We start from the raw sequence: 21,910 nt of genomic DNA on the forward strand, positions 1-21,910 counted from the left end.
TGTAGTAATATTGAGGGGACACTGTGCAACATGATTGCTCTTTTCCTGAGAAAAACTCTGAGGACGGGAATCTTATTTTGGCAGGAAAGTAAAGCATCATAAAAAATAGACGTGGTGTAAGTGGGAGAGAAATTGAGGAGAAAGCCGGGCGGAGCAGAACAGGATCTGGTCTTCCTCCATGAGAGTCCTGGCAGCCCGAGAAGAAGGGAGCACAGGTAGCTGTGTTTCCCTGGGAGAAAATGTGCTGCTCAAGGGACGATGGTACTTGTGACAGCTGGAGCAGGGGACAGGCAGCAACAAGTGCCCCTTATGAGAATCAAACAGTATCCGTAGAGCATCTTCTTGTACATTAAAAATTGTATATCTTTGTCTACTCTGATGTTCTGATATTCCCAGTTAATTCTTCATCTTTTAGAAGTTCATGATCTTTTTTATGCAAAGAAGTTTTGAATCTGTATATTATGTCAGACAGTTTTCCCTTTGTGGCTCTTCTGCTGGTCACAGAATAGAAAAATCTTCTCTGTGCAGAGTTCATATGAATAGGCAAACTTCTCATTTTCTCGTGGTGCATGATTTTTTACAAATTATTTTAGAAGGAAATCAAATGGTTCAAGTCTTCCTTCTGAACACGTTCCCTTCGCTTCCTGCAAGAGTTTTCTCTCCTTTTTTTGTTTTGTTTTTTGTTCCGTGCACTTATTAACACATAGAAATGCTAAGTGTCTCTCAGCTTGGTTCTGTCACATATACCTGGTACATTCCTCTGCCTGGTTTTTCCTCTCCGTGGTGCCTTCTCTTTCTCCAGCCCAACTAAGATCCCTCCTCTACAACATGTATCTGGTCCTGCGGCCACAGGGATCAGGAGGGAGGGATCAGTCCGGTAATTTGCATCTTCTTATTAACGTGTGTTAAAGCTGTCGAGACATTCAAAAGAAGTTTAACTAGGCAGGCAGGAACATTCTGATATTCTCTTTAGTAGATTAACCAATGCTCAGTCCTTCCTGAATAGAATGATAGAGTTTGAAACAAACGGATATCTCAGATACTGTGGCAAAGCTAGGTCGGCGGTGAATATTTTGTTCCTGGTCACCAAAGACAGCAACTATAAAAGCAAGGAAGGAAATGCAGAATCCAACACGGAATATATTCAGAGCCCCGCCTTGAGTAGTCCTCTAATTTCAACTGGGACCACCAGAACACTGCAATGACTCCTTGGATGGTGCCTACACAGCCAACCAAGGCTCGGTGCCAACTTCACAGACAACTCCAAGCATGAGAGACTTTAGCTGAACACAGAGTGTTGCAAGTAGGTCTTTCTTTTTTTTCTTTTTTTTTTTTTAAAGATTTTTATTTACTTATTGAGAGAGATAGTGATAGAGAGAAAGCATGAGAGGGGGAAAGTCAGAGGGAGAAGCAGACTCCCCGCTGAGCAGGGAGCCCGATGCAGGACTTGATCCTGGGACTCCAGGATCGTGACCTGAGCCGAAAGCAGTCGCTTAAACAACTGAGCCACCCAGGCGCCCGCAAGTAGGTCTTTCTAACTCAAAGCTCACCCTTTTGCTATCGTGTGCTGCCTCCCAACTCCCCAAAACTAGATATACAAAAAGGCGGCTCATAATGAGATGGACAAGAGGCTAGACTAGATGTGCCATCAAAAAGATGTATAGATGAAGGGTCAATAAACATAAAAAAGCTCTCAATATGATCAATCATCAGGGAAATGCCCATTAAAGCCACAACACAATACCAGCAAACACCTACCAGAATGATTACTATTGAAAAGACAGACAAAATGACAAGTAATGGCAGGATATGAAGCAGTAGTATCTTTCAGACATTGCTAGTGAAAGTGTAAATTTGTACAAGAGTAGAATTATTTCACAGTATCTACTAAAGCTGACATATGCCTTATCCTATGAGCCGGACTCATTCAATCAATATATCCAAGAGGAATCCAAAAGGCAGGTATAAAAATGTCCTTAGCAGTGCTATCTGTCATACCAAGAAGCTGGAAACAACTCAAAGATCCATCAACAGTAACATCGACAAATAAATTCCAGGACATTCATAGTGCAATCCTACATGGCAATGAAAATCAATCAACTACAGTTTTGGTTTTTTTAGAGGGGGGAAGGGGCAGAGAGAGAGAGGGAGAGAGTCTTAAGCAGGCTCTACGCCCAGCACACAGCCTGACATGTGAGGCTCGATCTCTTAACCCTGAGATCATGACCTAAGCCGAAATCAAGAGTTGGTCACATAACTAACTGAGCCACAGAGGCAGCCCAAAATAACTACTGTTAAATGTAAATATATGGATGCATCTCATATTATTGGGTAAAATGAATCTTAGATTAAAAAGTACGTACTGGAAGTTTCCATATGTGTAAAGTTCAAAAACAGGTAAAACTAATCAATGTAGTTAAAAGTTGGGTTGTTTTTGGAGGAACGAGAGAACTGGTAATTTAAAGGACACCCAGGGCGCCTGGGTGGCTCAGTTGGTTAAACGACTGCCTTCGGCTCAGGTCATGATCCTGAGTCCTGGGATCGAGTCCCGCATCGGGCTCCCTGCTCAGCGGGGGGTCTGCTTCCCCCTCTGCCCTCTTCCCTCTCGTGCTGTCTCTCATTCTCTCTCTCTCAAATAAATAAATAAAACCTTTTAAAAAAATAAATAAATAAAAAATAAAGGACACCCAAAGAGGTTTCTGGACTACTCTTCAGGTTCTCTTACATGACCTAAGTACTGGCTCAGTCGGTGTGTGTGTTTTGGAAAAATTAATCAATGCATACATTTAAAATGTTGTATACTTTTCTGTATACATCAATAATCCTTCAGTGAAATATGTACTTGAAAAGTTAAAAATGCATAAAGATTGAAAATAGAAAGTTGAGGGGTGCCTGGCTGGCTCAGCTGATAGAGCATGCAACTCTTGATCTTGGCATGGTAAGTTCAAGCCCTATGAACTCAAGCCCCATGTGTGGCATAGAGTTTACTTTAAATTGAAATAATAATAATAATAACAATAAAAAGAAAATACAAAGTTGAAAAAACATAAACTATAAAAATATATGTAGCTATATCATTATTGAACAACTAGACTTTAAGACAAAGCATTATTACAGATACAAAGGTTCATGTTATAAGCATGAGATCTTTCATTCGCCAGAAAGATATAACTGTTCTAAATTTTTTTTAGTAAAACAATTGCTGTAAATAGGCATTTTAAATTGATAGAACAACAAAGAGAACTAGATAAAACCCACTTAGTAGAAGATTTTAATATACTTCTCCCAGTAACTGATAGAACAAGTAGGCAAAAAAAGATCTGGAAAACACAATTAACAATATTAATCTAATGCACATTATGTAAAACGCTACATCCAATACTTGTGGAGAACACATTCTTTTCAAGCATACAAGGAATATCTTAAAAATTCGACCATATACTGAACCATAAAGCAAATCTCAACAAATTTTCAAGGACTGAAATCGTACAGACCACAAATGCAACTCAACTAAACACCAGTATCGAAAAGATAACTTGAAAACTCCCCATATAATTAGGAATTGAGGAGCACATTTAGAATAATCCAGTAGCAAAGTATAAAAACTGGTGGATATTAAAAAATATTTAGTGTGAACAAAAACCACTATGTCGCTTTTGGGAGCACATGGGAAGCAAATGAAATATTTAGGGAAAATTCACAGCACACACACAGATGTTAAGAAGCAGAAAAAGCTGCAAAATATTAGCTAAGCACCCGTTATGAAAAGTTAGAAAAACAACAGCAAAATCAATGCAAGAAGAGTAAAAGAAAGAGCAAAAAATACTGAAATAGAAAGAAAATATAATAAAGAGTTCAAAAAAGCTAAAAGATTATTCTTTGAAAATATCAATAAAACTCATATCCCTCTAATGAAACTGAGAGATTCGGGGGGAAAGATGGCGGAGGAGTAGGGGACCCTATTTCAACTGGTCTCCGGAATTGAGCTGGATATCTACCAGACCACTCTGAGTACCCACAAAACCAGCCTGAGATGTAAGAAGATCTGGATCTCTACAAACAGAACATCTCAGGTGGTTGGTTTTGAGGTACGAAGCGGGGAGCCGTGATTCTGTGGGCAGATATCGGAGGATAAACGGCAGCGGGAGGGTGCTTGGTTGTGGGGACCCTACACTACCGGTGAGCGACAGCCTTCCGCACTGGGGACGGGCACAGACTCGCAGACCGGTAGCGGCGGGGAAAGGACTTTAGGGCAGCCCCTGGGGCGGAAACCCAGAGCAGTGGGGTCGCACCTGCGAACTGGGGGCGGCTGGCAGTTTTAGAAGCACAAAAGACAGAGATGCACCCCGACCTGGAGGCAGGACTGGGGGCGCTGCAGAGGGGCGCACAACCCAGGCCGCTGCAGTTTATAGCAGCACAGACAGAAACGGAGACGGTGTGGCCTGGAGAGCTCACTGAAGAACAGACTGCGGTCTCTCTGCTCTGAGGCAGAGGGTTGGAAACGGTCTCTTCTGCTCTGACTCGTGGAAGAGACGCGGAAAGCTGCCAGGGAAAGCCGCCAGAGAACAAAAGCCCCCAAAACTGATTCCCAATGAGCCCATCCCCCGCCACAGGGGGCAGGGCAACTCCGCCCAAACAGGGTTGCCTGAGTAACAGTGCGGCAGGCCCCTCCCCCAGAAGACAGGCTGGGAAAACAAGAGGCCAGCAACCCTAAGGTCCCAAGAAAACAGGTGCATCTTGCTTGGGTTCTGGTCAATCATTTGGACTCTATACATTCCCTCAACCACCCATCAACAGAATGACCAGGAGGAGGAGCCCCCAAAATAGAAAAGACTCAGAGATTATGACTTATGCTGCAGATTTACAAATGGATGCAGATATAACCAAGATATCGGAGATGGAATTCAGGCTAGCAATTAGGAAGACAATGGCTAGAATGGAGAAATCAATTAATGGCAACACAGAGTCTCTAAGGGCAGAAATGAAAGGTGAATTGGCAGAATTTAAAAATGCTATCAATGAGATCCAATCCAATCTAGATAATCTAACAGCTAGGGTAACTGAGGCAGAAGAGCGAATAAGCGACCTGGAAGACAATATAATAGATAAAAAGGGAAAAGAGGAGGCCAGGGAAAAACAACTCAGAATCCACGAAAATAGAATCAGAGAAATAAGTGACACCATGAAGTGTTCCAATGTCAGAATAATGGGAATCCCGGAGGGAGTGGAGAGAGAGAGAGGACTAGAAGTTGTATTTGAGCAAATTGTAGCTGAGAACTTCCCTAATCTGGGGAATGAAACAAACATTCGAGTCCTAGAGGCAGAGAGGAGCCCTCCCAAGATCAAGGAAAACAGGCCAACACCCCGGCATGTAATAGTAAAACTTGCAAATCTTAGAACCAAGGAAACCATCTTAAGGGCAGTTAGGGGGAAGAGATTCCTTACGTACAGAGGGAGGAACATCAGAATAACGTCAGACCTATCCACAGAGACCTGGCAAGCCAGAAAGGCCTGGCAAGACATATTCAGGGTACTAAATGAGAAGAACATGCAGCCAAGAATACTTTATCCGGCAAGGCTTTCATTTAGAACGGATGGAGAGATGCAGAGCTTCCACGACCGGCAGAAACTGAAAGAATATGTGACCACTAAGCCGGCCCTGCAAGAAATATTAAGGGGGGTTCTATAAAAGGAGAAAGACCCCAAGAGTGATCTACAACAGAAATTTACAGGGACAATCTATAAAAACAACGTCTTCACAGGCAACATGATGACAATAAATTCGTATCTTTCAATAATCACTCTCCACATGAATGGCCTAAACACTCCCATAAAACGGCACAGGGCTGCAGATTGGATAAAAAGACAGGACCCATCCATATGCTGTCTACAAGAGACTCATTTTGAACCTAAAGATACATCCAGACTGAAAGTGAAGGGATGGAGATCCATCTTCCATGCCAGCGGACCTCAAAAGAAAGCTGGGTAGCAATTCTTATATCAGACAAATTAGATTTTAAACTAAAGTCTGTAATAAGAGACACAGAAGGACACTATATCATTCTTAAAGGGTCTATCCAACAAGAAGATCTAACAATTGTAAATATCTATGCCCCCAACATGGGAGCAGCCATCTACATAAGCCAACTGTTAACCAAAATAAAGAGTCATATTGATAACAATACGTTAATTGTAGGAGACCTCAATACTCCACTCTCAGCAATGGACAGATCATCTAAGCAGAAAATCAAGGAACAAGGAAACAAGAGCTTTGAATGATACATTGGACCAGATGGACCTCATAGGTATTTACAGAACATTCCACCCTAAAACAACAGAATACTCATTCTTCTTGAGCACACATGGAACTTTCTCCAGAATAGACCATATACTGGGTCACAAATCAGGTCTCAACCGATACCAAAAGATTGAGATTATTCCCTGCATATTCTCAGACCACAATGCTGTAAAACTGGAACTCAATCACAAGAAAAAATTTGGCAGAAATTCAAACACTTGGAAGCTAAAGACCACTCTGCTCAAGAATGTTTGGGTCAACCAGGAAATCAAAGAAGAACTTAAACAATTCATGGAAATCAATGAGAACAAAGACACATCGGTCCAAAACCTATGGGATACTGCAAAGGCGGTCTTAAGGGGGAAATACATAGCCATCCAAGCCATCCAAGCCTCACCCGAATTCACCAACTAACTCTAAACCTTAAAGAACTAGAGAAAAAGCAACAAATGATGCCTAAGCCATGCATTAGAAGAGAAATAATTAAAATTAGAGCAGAAATCAATGAATTAGAAACCAGAAACACAGTAGATCAGATCAACAAAACTAGAAGTTGGTTCTTTGCAAGAATTAATTAAGATCGATAAACCACTGGCCAGACATATCCAAAAGAAAAGAGAAAGGACCTAAATTAATAAAATTATGAATGAGGGGCGCCTGGGTGGCTCAGTCGTTAAGCATCTGCCTTCGGCTCAGGTCATGATCCCAGGATCCTGGGATCGAGCCCCGCATCGGGCTCCCTCCTCCGCGGGAAGCCTGCTTCTCCCTCTCCCACTCCCCCTGCTTGTGTTCCCTCTCTCGCTGTGTCTCTCTCTGTCAAATAAATAAATAAAATCTTTAAAATAAAATAAAATAAAATTATGAATGAAAGGGGAGACATCATGACTAACACCAAGGAAATAGAAACAATTATTAGAAATTATTATCAACAACTATATGCCAATAAACTGAGCAATCTGGATGAAATGGAGGCCTTCCTGGAAACTATAAGCTGCCAAGACTGAAACAGGAAGAAATTGGCAACCTGAATAGGCCAATAACCAGTAACGAGATTGAAGCAGTGATCAAAAACCTCCCAAAAAACAAGAGTCCAGGGCCTGATGGATTCCCTGGGGAATTCTACCAAACATTCAAAGAAGAAATAATACCTATTCTACTGAAGCTGTTTCAAAAAATAGAAACAGAAGGAAAACTTCCAAACTCATTCTATGAGGCCAGCATTACCTTAATCCCCAAACCAGGCAAAGACCCCAACAAAAAAGAGAATTTCAGACCAATATCCCTGATGAATACGGATTCCAAAATCCTCAACAAAATCCTAGCTAATAGGATCCAACAATACATTAAAAGGATCATCCACCACGACCAAGTGGGATTTATCCCCGGGATGCAAGGGTGGTTCAACATTCGCAAATCAATCAATGTGATAGAACACATTAATAAGAGGAGGGAGAAGAACCGTATGGTCCTCTCAATTGATGCAGAAAAAGCATTTGACAAAATACAACATCCTTTCCTGATTAAAACTCTTCAGAGTATAGGGAAAGAGGGAACATTCCTCAAGCTCATAAAATCCATCTATGAAAAACCCACAGCGAATATCATCCTCAATGGGGAAAAGCTGAGAGCCTTTCCCTTAAGATCAGGAACATGTCAAGGATGCCCACTCTCTCCACTATTGTTCAACATAGTACTAGAAGTCCTAGCAACAGCAATCAGACAACAAAAAGAAATAAAACGTATTCAAATTGGCAAAGAAGAAGTCAAACTCTCTCTTTTCGCAGACAACATGATACTTTATGTGGAAAACCCAAAAGACTCCACCCCCAAATTACTAGAACTCATCCAGCAATTCAGTCATGTGGCAGGATACAAAATCAATGCACAGAAATCAGTTGCTTTCTTATACACTAACAACGCAACTGTAGAAAGAGAAATTAGAGAAACGATTCCATTTACAATAGCACCAAAAACCATAAGATACCTCGGAATAAACCTAACCAAAGAGGTAAAGGGTCTATACTCTAGGAACTACAAAACACTCATGAAAGAAATTGAAGAAGACACAAAAAGATGGAAAAATATTCCATGCTCATGGATTGGAAGAATAAACAATGTTAAAATGTCTATGCTACCCAGAGCAATCTATACCTTCAATGCCATCCCGATCAAAACTCCAATGACATTTTTCAAAGTGCTGGAACAAACAATCCTAAAATTTGTATGGAATCAGAAAAGACCCCGAATTGCCAAGGAAATGTTGAAAAAGAAAAACAAAGCTGGGGGCATCACATTGTCCGATTTCAAGCTATATTACAAAGCAGTGATCACCAAGACAGCATGGTACTGGCACAAAAACAGACATATAGACCAATGGAACAGAACAGAGAACCCAGATATGGACCCTCAACTCTATGGCCAAATAATCTTTGACAAAGCAGGAAAAAACATGCAATGGAAAAAAGACAGTCTCTTCAATAAATGGTGCTGGGAAAATTGGTCAGCCACAGGCAGAAGAATGAAACTCGATCATTCACTAACACCATACACAAAGATAAACTCAAAGTGGATGAAAGACCTCAATGTAAGACAGGAATCCATCAAAATCCTAGAGGAGAACATAGGCAGTAACCTCTTTGACATCGGCCACAGCAACTTCTTTCAAGATACATCTCCAGGGGCGCCTGGGTGGCTCAGTTGGTTAAGCGACTGCCTTCAGCTCAGGTCATGATCCCAGAGTCCCGGGATTGAGTCCCACGTCAGGCTCCCTGCTCAGCAGGGAGTCTGCTTCTCCCTCTGACCCTCTTCCCTCTCATGCTCTCTGTCTCTCATTCTCTCTCTCGCAAATAAATAAAATCTTAAAAAAAAAAAAAGATACATCTCCAAAAGCTAGTGAAACAAAAGCAAAAATGAACTTTTGGGACTTCATCAAGATAAAAAGCTTCTGCACAGCAAAGGAAACAGTCAATAAAACAAAGAGGCAACCCACAGAATGGGAGAAGATATTTGCAAATGACACTACAGATAAAGGGCTGGTATCCAACATCTATAAAGAACTTCTCAAACTCAACACCCAAGAAACAAATAATCAAGTCAAAAAGTGGGCAGAAGATATGAAAAGACACTTTTCTGAAGAAGACATACAAATGGCTAACAGAGACATGAAAAAATGTTCATCATCATTAGCCATCAGGGAAATCCAAATCAAAACCACACTGAGATACCACCTTACACCAGTTAGAATGGCAAAAATGGACAGGGCAAGAAACAACAAATGTTGGAGAGGTTGTGGAGAAAGGGGAACCCTCTTACACTGTTGGTGGGAATGCAAGTTGGTACAGCCACTTTGGAAAACAGTGTGGAGGTTCCTCAAAAATTTAAAAATAGAGCTACCCTATGACCCAGCAATTGCACTCCTGGGTATTTACCCCAAAGACACAGATGTAGTGAAAAGAAGGGCCATATGCACCCCAATGTTCATAGCAGCAATGTCCGCAATAGCCAAACCGTGGAAAGAGCCGAGATGCCCTTCAATAGATGAATGGATAAAGAAGATGTGGCCCATATATGCAATGGAATATTACTCAGCCATCAGAAAGGATGAATACCCAACTTTTACATCAACACGGATGGGACTGGAGGAGATTATGCTAAGTGAAATAAGTCAAGCAGAGAAAGTCAATTATCATATGGTTTCACTTATTAGTGGAACATAAGGAATAGCATGGAGGACATTAGGAGAAGGAAAGGAAAAATGGGGGGAGGGGAATTGGAGGGAGAGATGAACCATGAGAGACTATGGACTCTGAGAAACAAACAGGGTTTTAGAGGGGAGGGGGGAGGGGGGAGGGGTTAGCCCGGTGATGGGTATTAAGGAGGGCAGGTACTGCATGGAGCACTGGGTGTTATACGAAAACAATGGATCGTGGATCACCACATCAAAAACCAATGATGTATTATATGGTGACTAACATAACATAATAAAATAAAATAAAATAAAAAAGAAACTGAGAAAATATCCCCCCAATTACCAATAACAGGAAAAATATAGTCACATCTCTTCAGATATTACAATAAAATAAGAGGATGTTATAAATAACATTATGCTAATACATTTGAAATTTTAGATTAAATAGACAAACGCCTATAAAAATATAACTTACTAAAACCTGAGGTGAAAAGAAATTTAAAATCTGAATAAATCTATAACCATTAAAACCTTTCCTCAAAGAAGATTCCCGGCCCAGATGGCAAAAACAAGAGAGTTGGTGTGCAAAAATGTTTCCAAGAAAGAATTAATTTCTGCCTTACAAAACTCTTCCAGATAGTAAAAAATAAGAGACATTCACAAGACCCCTTTACAAGGTGAGCAAACCTTAATAATCAAAAGCTGACAGTCTTCATACAAAAGGACAACTGCAGTCAGGTCTCATTAACACATACAGACTCACATTCCAAACAAAATATTAACCAAACAAATCAAGCAATGCACAAGAAAAGATCATTTTTCATGACCACATTGGATTTTCCCCGTAACTCAAGGTTGGTTTCACTTCAAAAATTAATCAATGACTTTTCCTCTTCCAGAGATTATGTCTAGAGGCATTCAGAATGGTTTCTGCATTTGAGGTACTGTCCTAGATTATCCTACAGTAGAGCCTCTAACAAAGCTAGACTGTCCCCAACCCCTTGTAACAAACTTGCCTTTGTATCAAGGTTGAGAAAGCACCAAAATCCACATGTGGCAAGGCCAACTTTAGAGGTTCATTTTATGAGACTGAAAGTTTTTAAAAGGCCGTATAAACATGCATACATCCATACATACACACGTCAACAGCACCTATGGCGCTCAATTGTCTGGGGATCAAACATGCTTTCCTTATTGCCTTAGCCAGCTCAGGCTGCTATAACAAAATACCTTCGGGGTAGGGCGCCTGGGTGGCTCCATTGGTTAAGCGACTGCCTTCGGCTCAGGTCATGATCCTGGAGTCCTGGGATCGAGTCCCGCATCGGGCTCCCTGCTCGGCAGGGAGTCTGCTTCTCCCTCTGACCCTCTTCCCTCTCATACTCTCTCTCATTCTCTCTCTCAAATAAATAAATAAAATCTTTAAAAAAAAAATACCTTCGGGGTATTTTTGCTAAATTTGTTTTCTCACAATTCTGCAGGCTGGACATCTGAAATCAGGGTGCCAGCGAGGTCAGTTTCCAGTGAGAGCCCTTTTCCCAGCCTGCGGATAGCCACCTTCTGCGTCTTCACATGGCAGAGAGAGAACAAGATTTTGTTCCTATAGGATTAGAGCCCCGCTCTTAAAACCTCATATAACCTTAATTACCTCCTAAAGACCCTATCTCCAGATACAGTCACATTGGAGGTTAGGGCTTCAATACATGAATTTGGGTGGGTGGGGGTACACAATTCAGTTCACAGTACTTACCGAGGAGCAAAAATACAATTGCAAAGTGCTGACAGCACAAGTAGAATAGAAAGCAAAAAATTTTTAAAGAATGTTTTATTGTCTAATGAAAAGTCTATTTTACTTTTACTTTTAAAAATCAAAGTAAGGGGCATCTGGGTGGCTCAGTCGGTTAAGCGTCTGCCTTGGGCTCAGGTCATGATCCCTGCATCCTGGGATTGAGCCCCGTATCAGGAGCCTGCTTCTCCCTCTCCCTCTGCCTGCCTTTCCCCCCTGATTGTTCTCTCTCTCTCTCTCAAATAAATAAATAAAATCTTAAAAAAAAAAAAAAGTATCGTGAAAGATCAAGAGGAATAGGAAAGTCCCCCCGCCCAGACCGTCCACTTACAGGAAGCACGGCTCAGCTGCGGCGGCGAAGAGGGACAGGATCCCCGCCTGCCGGCTCGCACACTGGCCTGCCTACACGGAGGACACGGAGAGACCGCGCAAGGGGGCAGGCCACGCGGACTGGTAGGCGGCAGGGTTCACGAGCAAGAGACCTTGCGCACGGGGCACGTCTTGTCTCGGGCGCCACAAGATGAGCTGATACCCGCACCCGGAGGCCAGAATCGTAGAAGCTCGTAGAGACAGAGGCCTCATTGGGGTTCCCTCACTTTGCCGTGCAGAGCGCCTCAACGGCACCTTGCTCTCTCCAGCCTGTGTCCTTGAAAACGGCTCCCACTGCGGGAACAGTGGGCGGAGCTACGTGCCGAGGCTAAGGTCAGCCGGAGGTCTCGTCCTCTCCATGCGTGCGGTCCTGCAACACTCCACCCCTGAGACCCGCTCCCCGCACCTCGCACGCCCTCCGCGCCCGCAGTGTGCCCTGAGCGGTCTGCAAGGGGGTTCGCCCCATGGAAGTGGCTGTTTGGTGGCTCTTTGGCTGCATCGGAAGCCGATACCATAGCAACAGTATAAGTACATACAAAAGAAAACACGGATTAAGGTAATGATTCCCGAAGTAAGTAACGTGTTTTTCCACCAAGAGCCCCATGATCCGAACCACTGATTTATTAAGTCCCCTAGGCTGGGGGTCAGTTTACTCAGGGCGTTCACTTGTGCCCTCCTGTGATTTAATAAAGATGATACATAAGGATATTGCAACAGTGTTGTATGGTGACAGAGGGTGGCCACACTTGTGAGCACTGCATAATAGAGATGTATCACTCTGATGTACTCCTGAAACTAATATAACATGGTGTGTCAACTATACCCAAATTTAAAAAAGGGGGGGAGTGGAGAGAGGAAAAAAAGATACATTAGCAGACTCATCAGGTGTGAACACATAACGTACTGTTTACATAATAGCCCAGGTGCCTCCTTGCAAGGCAGTAATAATATCCAAGTCCATTCTGTTTTGAAGGACAGCTTTTCTCCTTAGAGACGTTTCAGTGTTCGGCAAAGGCAGGCTTTACTGACTGTCATTTAGGGCTTGTTTACCGACCATCATTAAAACTTGTAAATTTAGTAAGGGCTTCTACTTGTGTTCTAATGTCCTCCAGGCAAAATGATCATACCAGTAGAAAAAAAAAAAATGCATGTCCATCTGGCCTTGAGGAGAGGGAAATTGGCAGTTTTTGTTACCAAGGGGTGGGTTCTCCCCTGTGCCCAGGGAAAACCTGGATGCGTTGACCCAACAACCATCCAGGTGGAAGCCATAGCCAAAATTTTTTACCATACAACCACTGGGTCCCCTTTGGGGCTACCCAATAAACACCCGGCCAGGACAGCCGGTCGGTACTATCCTTTAATGCGACAGAATGACTACATAGTTCCAGTGATAGTCATCCCATTCTCCTGGTGCAACTGGGTTGGTTCTGTTCTGAGTGGTTTTTCTGTTCTGTGCCAGGTGCTCAAATACCCATAACTTAGAGGGAGCTACATGAGCCCGTCCCAAATCTGAGTGCCGTCACCCATGGCTCTGCCGGTGGTATTTTTAGGACCTTTCCAGTCAGCAGTTTGATGGGCTGCCTGTATAGTTTGACTGACAGAAAAAGAATATCCATGCCCGGGCGCCTGGGTGGCTCAGTTGGTTAAGCGACTGCCTTCGGCTCGGGTCATGATCCTGGAGTCCCGGGATCGAGTCCCGCATCGGGCTCCCTGCTCGGCGGGGAGTCTGCTTCTCCCTCTGACCCTCCTCCCTCTCCTGCTCTCTGTCTCAAATAAATAAATAAATAAAATCTTAAAAAAAAAAAGAATATCCATGCCCAGTGTTATTGATAGAATGTGCCACGGGCCAGGTTTCTGGATCAGCATGGATAATGTCAGATGAATTAAGAGTGCTAGTCCTAGCCTGCTCTTCCCGAAGGTGCTGCTTTCGTGCTTTCCAGTCCCCTCCCTGGAGTGCTGATAGCGGCACGGCAATCCTGACGAGCCAGAGAGGGGCCACTGCCCACCTACCCAACAGTGGGATTCATGCTTTTTGCCGGGCAGACGAGTGAGCCCACTTGTATGAGCCCAGAAAGCTCCAGAAAGGTCCTTCTGTCAAGTGTTCATCTCATGATTGGACACCCCAGAAGCAGCAGACTTCTAAAGCCAAAAAGACAGATCTGTAGTAGGAACATGTATGAGAAGGTTTTCCCCTTGTATAAGGATTACACTTGCGGCCTGATCCTTAGATGTTAATGTGGCTGCAGGTTTATGAAATTGGCCTGGTTGTGCAGACCACACATGTTGCCTAAGAAAGGCAGCCCTGCCCTAAGGATGGCAGCCTGGCTTCCCCAGTGACGGGGGACAGGTGGGGGTTAGACCAGCGTCCACACAAACCAAGGTATATTTAGAACAGTCACTCAGATGGAGGGGGCCAATGTATCTGTACCAATCCTCACCACTTGGGATTTCTGGTGGATGGCTTCAGAATCAGGGTCCTGGGATCGAGCCCCACATTGGGCTCCCTGCTTGGCGGGGAGCCTACTTCTCCCTCTCCCACTCCCCCTGCTTGTGCTCTCTCTCTCTGTCAAATAAATAAATAAAATCTTTAAAAAAACCACCTATGCCTCGGCCCACCCTAAGAACGTGGATCTCATTTCCTGAGTGCTGACTCCATGGCTGGCCCCGGCCTCTGGTTGCTTCCAATCTGCCGCTGCATCACACACAATCACATCTCCTCGTCAGTCTCACAATCATGCTCTTGTATATGCATCTCTAAAACACACAGAGGGCAACAGCGTCTCTGCAGCGGAGGCAGGAAGGCTTCCTGCAGGAGGTGATATTGAGCTCATTCTGCAACAAAAAGAGTTTTTCAGGTATACAAGGAAGAGGCTGGACATTTCAGGCTAGAGGAACAATGTGAAGTGTTAGGGGAACCACAAGAAGAATTTGTGTTGGTGGAGATCATAAAGCATAAAAAAAAATATTGAGCCCAAAGAATGGATGGGGAGGGTGCCTGGGTGGCTCAGTCGGTTAAGCGTCTGCCTTCGGCTCAGGTCATGATCCCAGAGTCCTGGGATCGAGTCCTGTGTCGGGCTCCCGGCTCAGCGGGGAGCCTGCCTCTCCCTCTGACCCTCTCCCCTCTCATACTGTTTCTCTCTCTCTCTCTCAAATAAATAAATGGAATCTTAAAAAAAATAAAAAGAAAAGAAAGAAAGAAAGAATGGATGGGGAAAGCGAGCCAAGGGAACCCCTCTCCCCAAGCAGCATGATTGTCTGCCCCACACGGGACCTGGGGACCCGCTTAACCAAATTTTTCCATCCTCCCTAGGCACTGAAGAGTGAGTCATCCCTGACATTCCCCTGCCACCAGCTATCATGGAGTCCCCAAAGGATGTGGAGAGGGAGTCTCCATGGAGTCTAGGACAGCAGAGAGGGAAGGAGCCAGGACGAAAACAGAAAGAGGCCATTCTCCCAGGGCCGAAGAAGAGTATAAGTCCCCCCATTCCTATGTTGGAGTGGGGACATCCCTGCTACCTGCCCCTGCCATTCTCACCCCAAAGGCTGGATTAGAGCTGCTCTGCCAGAAGACCTCCCCACCCACCTCCACCTCCTAAGTATGTCCTAACAACCCAGTAACCACACACCATCATGGGGAGAGCGGCTAGTATCTGGACTAAGATGTGTCGAATGCCTGTGTCCTGAGGAGGAATGGGCTAAGAACTCGGGCTTGCTGGGAAATAGCCAAGCCACATGTTGAGAAATGCCAGGAGGCCATCCTCACCAAACTTAAATGTGTTCATGAGTATAGTGGGGCCTGGAGAAAGAGGATGACTCAAAACAGAGTTCAGCAGAGAGAAAGGAGCTAGCAGGAAAAGAAGCCTCCAGAAAGCTAAAATCTTAAGACATCAGAGCTGAAAATGCTCTCCAATATGACCTAGGCTCTTACTACTTAGAGCATGGGGCTCAAATTAGCAGCATCAGTAGCATGTGGGAGTTGGTTAGAAATGCAGAATCTCAGCCCCCTCCCAGTCCTTCTGAGGCAGAATCTGCATTTCACAAGATCTCCAGGTGATTCCTATGCATACTCAAGATTAAGAAGCTCTGCTGCTCAGGAATCCCAAATCATGCAGCACACCAGAATCACCTGGAACATTTTTTTCAAGCACAGATTTCTGAGGCCTGCTCTAGATCAACTGAATCAGAATTTCTGGACACGGTGCACAGCCATATATTTTTACCCAAAGCTTCGGTAATTCTAATGACAGAAGTCCATAGAGTAGACTGGAAACCACTGATCTGGCCCAATCTGCTCAGTCTAAAGATGAGAGGACAGAGACAGTGGCAACCACAGCCTTGGGTGATCTATTAAGCAATCTAGTTAGAGTCTCTGCCTGGAGACAAAGAAATTGGATTTGGAACCTGATGTGAGTTTAAGCCCCAACTTTATTCTTTCGTGGTTGTGCATCTTGGAACAAGTCCCTGTTCTTTGGAACTCAGTTTTCTTACCTTCAAGGAAAGCTACCCTAGAATGTTCTCCCAGGCAGTAAGGCAACAGACACTAATGGAGAATTAACTCTTTTGGACATGTGTGCGTGTGCACACGCACGCACACACACACACACTCCATAATAGCTACATAACTGAAGTTTGAAGATTCTTACACTCAAAAATTTCAAAGCAACTTAAAGGCTCTGAAGCTTCATTGTCCCCATTTTACAGATGGAGAAATGGAGAGGCACTTGAAGCAGTTCTGCTCCTCACTTTGTGAAGGTGAGTAGTGTTTGTTTTCCAGATAGAGAAACACACAAGGGGTTGACTACCAACTGGATTCTGAATGCAGAACGGCCATCATCCAGCTGATTTGTTTATGGAGGACATGTAGTTTCTCTACCCATAGAGGCTTTCTGACCTCCACCAGCGACCCCACTAAGAAGGAGGGGAAGATCCCTAAAATTCTGTATCCCTAAGGCTGGAGGGAAGAACTAGGCATAGTCCCAAATGCTTGATTAGGTGAGAGAGACAAATATTTAGGTAATTGGGTTATAAGACAGAGTCCAGTGACCGGGGTTCTAGCATGAGAGGTTGGGCAGTTGGGTGTTGAGATAAAGCTTCCTGGCAAAAAGTGACCCTGAATCATAAAAGATAAGAAGTATTAGTTTTAGTTCTGGATGAGGGGGTGGGGCAAAAGGGATGCAACTTTCTGAAATTCCCTGCAGTTCTTTAACTGGGATCCCATCTTTGGTTGGAGCCCAGCAGTATGGTTTATATACATATACATAAAAATGTACATACATACCCATAAAATCATTTTGTGCCTTTTCATCAGTTTGTATTTTTTTCTGAAAATCATGTTTTCATGTCAGTGTGTTTTTGAGATTTCTCCACATTGATACATAGAAGTTGAATCCATTCCTGTTTAACTGCCATGAGCCTACTGATAAACATTTAGTCTTGGCTATTGTTTGGCCATAACCAACAGTCCAGGAGTGCAAGCTCCCTTGTGCATATCTCCTTGTATACATGTGTGAGAGATTTCAAAAGTAAACACCAAGAAGCAGAATTACTAAGCGTTATGGACTGATCGTGTCCTCCCCAGTTCATATGTTAAGGTCAATGTGATAGTAATTGGAAGTGGAGCCTTTTGGATGGTAATCAGGTTTAGACCTGCAAGGAAGCAACCTTCAAGTCAAAAAGAGGACCCTCACCAGAAGCCAACCATGCTGACACCCTCATCCCAGACTTCCCAGCCTCCAGAACCATGAGAAATAAATGGCTGTTGTTTGAGCCACCCAGTCTACAGTGCTTTGATAGGCAGCCCCAGCAGACTAAAACACTAGGGTAGGCACACTTGTAGGTCTTTAACTGCCAGATTCCCTTTCAGATGTCCCAATTTACATTTCCACCAACACAACCTCACCAACATGTGACATCATGAAATTTTTTCATCCAAGCTGTGCCTTGTAGGAAGACCATCATCCTTACCAGGCACAAGTAGGTGCCAAACACCTAAACTTCTCTCTAAAGAAGGGGAAAGAGCATTTACTCAGCTCCAAGCCCTATGCTGCACACCTAAAGCCTCTTAGAAACCCCCAACCGAAATAGTCTGATTCTTAATATATAAGGAGAAAACAGGCTGAGAGAAGTGAAGTAACTTGCCCAAATTTACACACCAGAAAGTGGTGGAACCTGGACTCAAAACCAAGTCTGCATGCTGCTTATGTTCATACTCTTCATTTTTCTACATGCAACTAATACTTATTGAGCGCTGATTATACACCAGATGATTATACACCAGATGAATTGCAGGGCCATTCTTAGTGTGAAGTAGTATTCAATAAGTGTTGGTTGAATGAATATTGGATCAAGGAGCTTCAAGCCCACAGGAGAGACAGACAAAAAATACATGAATAGAAGGCTGATGTGCCACGACAGACGTAAGCTGCAGTGCAACAGGGCACAAACAAGGGAGTAGTTTCATTTCCTTTTGAGTGCATTAGGTAAGCCTTTACATCAGAGATCAGTTCTGCCAAACATAAAGAGGAAATGGATTCTAGGAAGAAGGAGCAAGTGCAAAGGCACAGGAATGTGAAGCGATGTTAGACTTTCTAGAAATTACATACTTTTGATTGCCTGAAAGTTGCTTCCTTCCAGTAGTGAGGCAAGGCATTAGCTCAGTTCAGTTCACTGATCCTTCATGAAAATGCCTGCTGTGCACCAGGCCCTGTGTGAGAGAGATCCTTTACATGCATGATCTCATTTTGTCCTTGCACCCTTGTTTCCGATTACACAGATGGGAAAGTTGAGGCTTGAAGAGGTAGAGTCTGGCCCTGGAATACATTCAAACCTTCTGTTCTGTCCACTACTTGTTGTCTCCCCAAGATACTAGACCACTTCTGCACTCTCTTCACCCAGGTCCTACTCCAATGGAAAGATGTCCTCCTAGAACCTCAAGACCCATCACTAGTTACCCTTTGGGTCAGGAGACTCTTTCTGTCCATTTCATTGTCTCTTTTCCTCCTTGGGAAACTGGAGAGCAGAATCCATCTGGAGTCATGGAGTGTTCCATCCTTGGCCAGATGCTAACTATCCCCCCACCGATCATTCATTCATTTAACAAACATTTGTTGAGCACCTACTATGTGCCAAACAATGTTCTCAGTACTGTGGATACAAAACTGAGTAAGACAGACAAGATTTCTGCCCTCAGAAGGTTAAATTGCAGTGACTCCTTAGAGTTAGGAAGGTTTGGAGAGGTTATGTGGTTTGTCCGAGGACACATAGCAATCTTATTACATGGGTAGAATGGAAGCCTGAGTCTGCCTGCCTCCCAGTGCTTTCTCCTCCCTCCTCCATGATGGACATAACCTATCTCTTATATCCCTCTTGCTTTGCCTCTCCTTAGTCTCTGTCCAGCAGGATGACTACAGAGAACTTCACCTGGACCAGAGTTACCCCTGCTGAATTCATCCTCCTGGGCATCACGGATTGCTGGGGCCTACGCGTGACCCTCTTCCTGATTTTCCTGCCAGTCTACCTGGTGAGCCTGCCGGGAAATGTGGGCATGGTGCTGCTGATCCGTGTGGATGCCCGGCTTCTAACGCCTATGTACTTCTTCCTGGCCAACCTCTCCCTGCTGGATGCCTGCTATTCCTCAGCCATCGGCCCCAAGATGCTAGTGGACTTGCTGCTGCCCCACGCCACCATCCCTTATCCAGCCTGTGCCCTCCAGATGTTTGTGTTTGCAGGGCTGGCTGATGCTGAGTGTTGCCTGTTGACAGCCATGGCCTATGACCGCTACGTGGCCATCAGAAACCCTCTTCTCTACACAATAGCCATGTCGCAGCGCGTGTGCCTGGCCTTGCTGGGAGCAATCAGGCCTGGGCGGGGCCGTGAGTGCCTTTGTCCACGCAACCTTCACCTTCCGCCTGAACTTCTGACTCTCCTGGGAGGTCAACAGCTTCTTCTGTGACATCCCCCCCCCCCTGCTGGCCATCTCCTGCAATGACACCAGTCTCAATGAGCTCCTCCTCTTCGCTGTCTGTGGCTTCATCCAGACAGCAACTGTGTTGGTCATTACCATGTCATATGGTTTCATTGCTGGGGCTGTGATTCGCATGCGCTCGGCGGAGGGCCACCGGCGAGCAGCCTCTACCTGTGGCTCTCACCTCACGGCTGTAGCCATGCTGTATGGGACACTCATTTTCATGTACCTGCGTCCCAGCTCCAGCTATGCCCTGGACACTGACAAGATGGCATCTGTGTTCTATACTCTTGTCATCCCAGCTCTCAACCCGCTCATCTACAGCCTCCGCAACAAGGAGGTCAAGGAGGCAGTCAGAAGGACTTGGAGCCGATTCTGCTGCCCTGGTGCAGGGCACCAATAAGAGGTCCAAGGAGGGGACGCCTGGGTGGCTCAGTCGGTTAAGCGTCTGCCTTCGGCTCAGGTCATGATCCCAGGGTCCTGGGATCGAGTCCCGCATCGGGCTCCCTGCACCGCGGGGAGCCTGCTTCTCCCTCTGCCTCTGTCTCTCTCTCTGTCTCTCATGAATAAATAAATAAAATCTTTAAAAAAAAAAAAAAAAGAGGTCCAAGGAGCTTGGTTAGAACTATGACAAGATAAGAGGTCGCTTTCTGGCCCCTGTCACTGTGGGTAAAGATAGATGAACCTCTGGCTTGGGTGTCTCTTGCAACTGGAAAGGGGGAGAAGCTTACAGAAGGGAGACAAGAATCTCCCAAGGGGGTTAATCTAGGGCTAGACCTAGAGCCAGAACCAAGATCAGGTTAATGTGGCGGTTGAGCTGCCTCGGGTTCCTCAGTGTCCAAAACTGAGTCCCTAGATGTTACCAGGTGAACTTACTGGATGTATTTGCCACTTGTACCTCTAGAAGGCTGGTTCCCAGAAACACCAGGTAAAGATCGGGTTGGCTCCAAGTGTTCCTAGATTCTTGCCCTTTTAGGGTTCTCCATGACCAATGAGGCTGCTCCTATTCTCTGTGACCCCAAGAGAGCATCTTCAGAACCCACTCATGCCAAAGAATGGGACTGAATCTGATAAAGCAAATACCCCTCCCTATGAGCCTATATATTCCATCTCTTGGGGAAATGGCTGAACAGCATGGGAACATAGGCTCATTCCTAAAATGCCAATTGTTAGGTTAGAATCTGACCCCTGCTCCATTAGGTCAGGCCTATGATGAGGTTAGGAAAGGGTCAGAATTATGGATGTGGTCAGAATAGGGTTAGGATTAGGGTTCTGGTTAGGCCTAAGACTACAGTTAGAGTAAGGATAGAGCCAGGGCTGGGTTTGGAATTTAAAAGCAATCAGATACATTTAGGATTGAATTGAAATTATATGCATTATAGGATTTGGGTTGATTTTAATTAGTAGTAGGGTTGGGACAAATTTAGGAGTCAGAGTTTGGATAAACTTGAACTCTTATTAGAAATAATTGATGGGCGCCTGGGTGGCTCAGTTGGTTAAGCGACTGCCTTCGGCTCAGGTCATGATCCTGGAGTCCCGGGATCGAGTCCCGCATCGGGCTCCCTGCTCGGCAGGGAGTCTGCTTCTCCCTCTGACCCTCCTCCCTCTCACGCTCTCTGGCTCTCATTCTCTCTCTCAAATAAATAAATGAAATCTTTAAAAAAAAAAAAGAAATAATTGAGGGTTGGGCGCCTGGGTGGCTCAGTCGTTAAGCGTCTGCCTTCGGCTCAGGTCATGATCCCAGGGTCCTGGGATCGAGTCCCTCATCGGGCTCCCTGCTCTGCGGGAAGCCTGCTCTCCCTCTCCCAG

The 21,910-nt window shown here is 44.6% G+C and overlaps 2 protein-coding genes across 2 annotated transcripts in view; one reads left to right on the forward strand and one right to left on the reverse strand.

Moving 5' to 3' along the window:
* Positions 1 to 21,910, reverse strand: part of LOC123849976 (olfactory receptor 1L8-like) — a 254,310-nt gene that overhangs the window by 210,434 nt on the left and 21,966 nt on the right. The gene's annotated exons all lie outside the window — the stretch shown is intronic.
* LOC123849425 (olfactory receptor 5C1) lies at positions 19,538 to 20,504 on the forward strand. Its single transcript, XM_045882009.1, is given in 2 exon segments — positions 19,538 to 19,990; positions 19,992 to 20,504. Coding segments are annotated over 2 exon segments (966 nt in total).

The sequence above is a fragment of the Mirounga angustirostris genome, unplaced genomic scaffold (assembly GCF_029215605.1).
Source record: "Mirounga angustirostris isolate CCGP_5_RB_7025 unplaced genomic scaffold, mMirAng1.0.hap1 SCAF_15, whole genome shotgun sequence".
In the NCBI taxonomy this organism is placed as follows: domain Eukaryota; kingdom Metazoa; phylum Chordata; class Mammalia; order Carnivora; family Phocidae; genus Mirounga; species Mirounga angustirostris.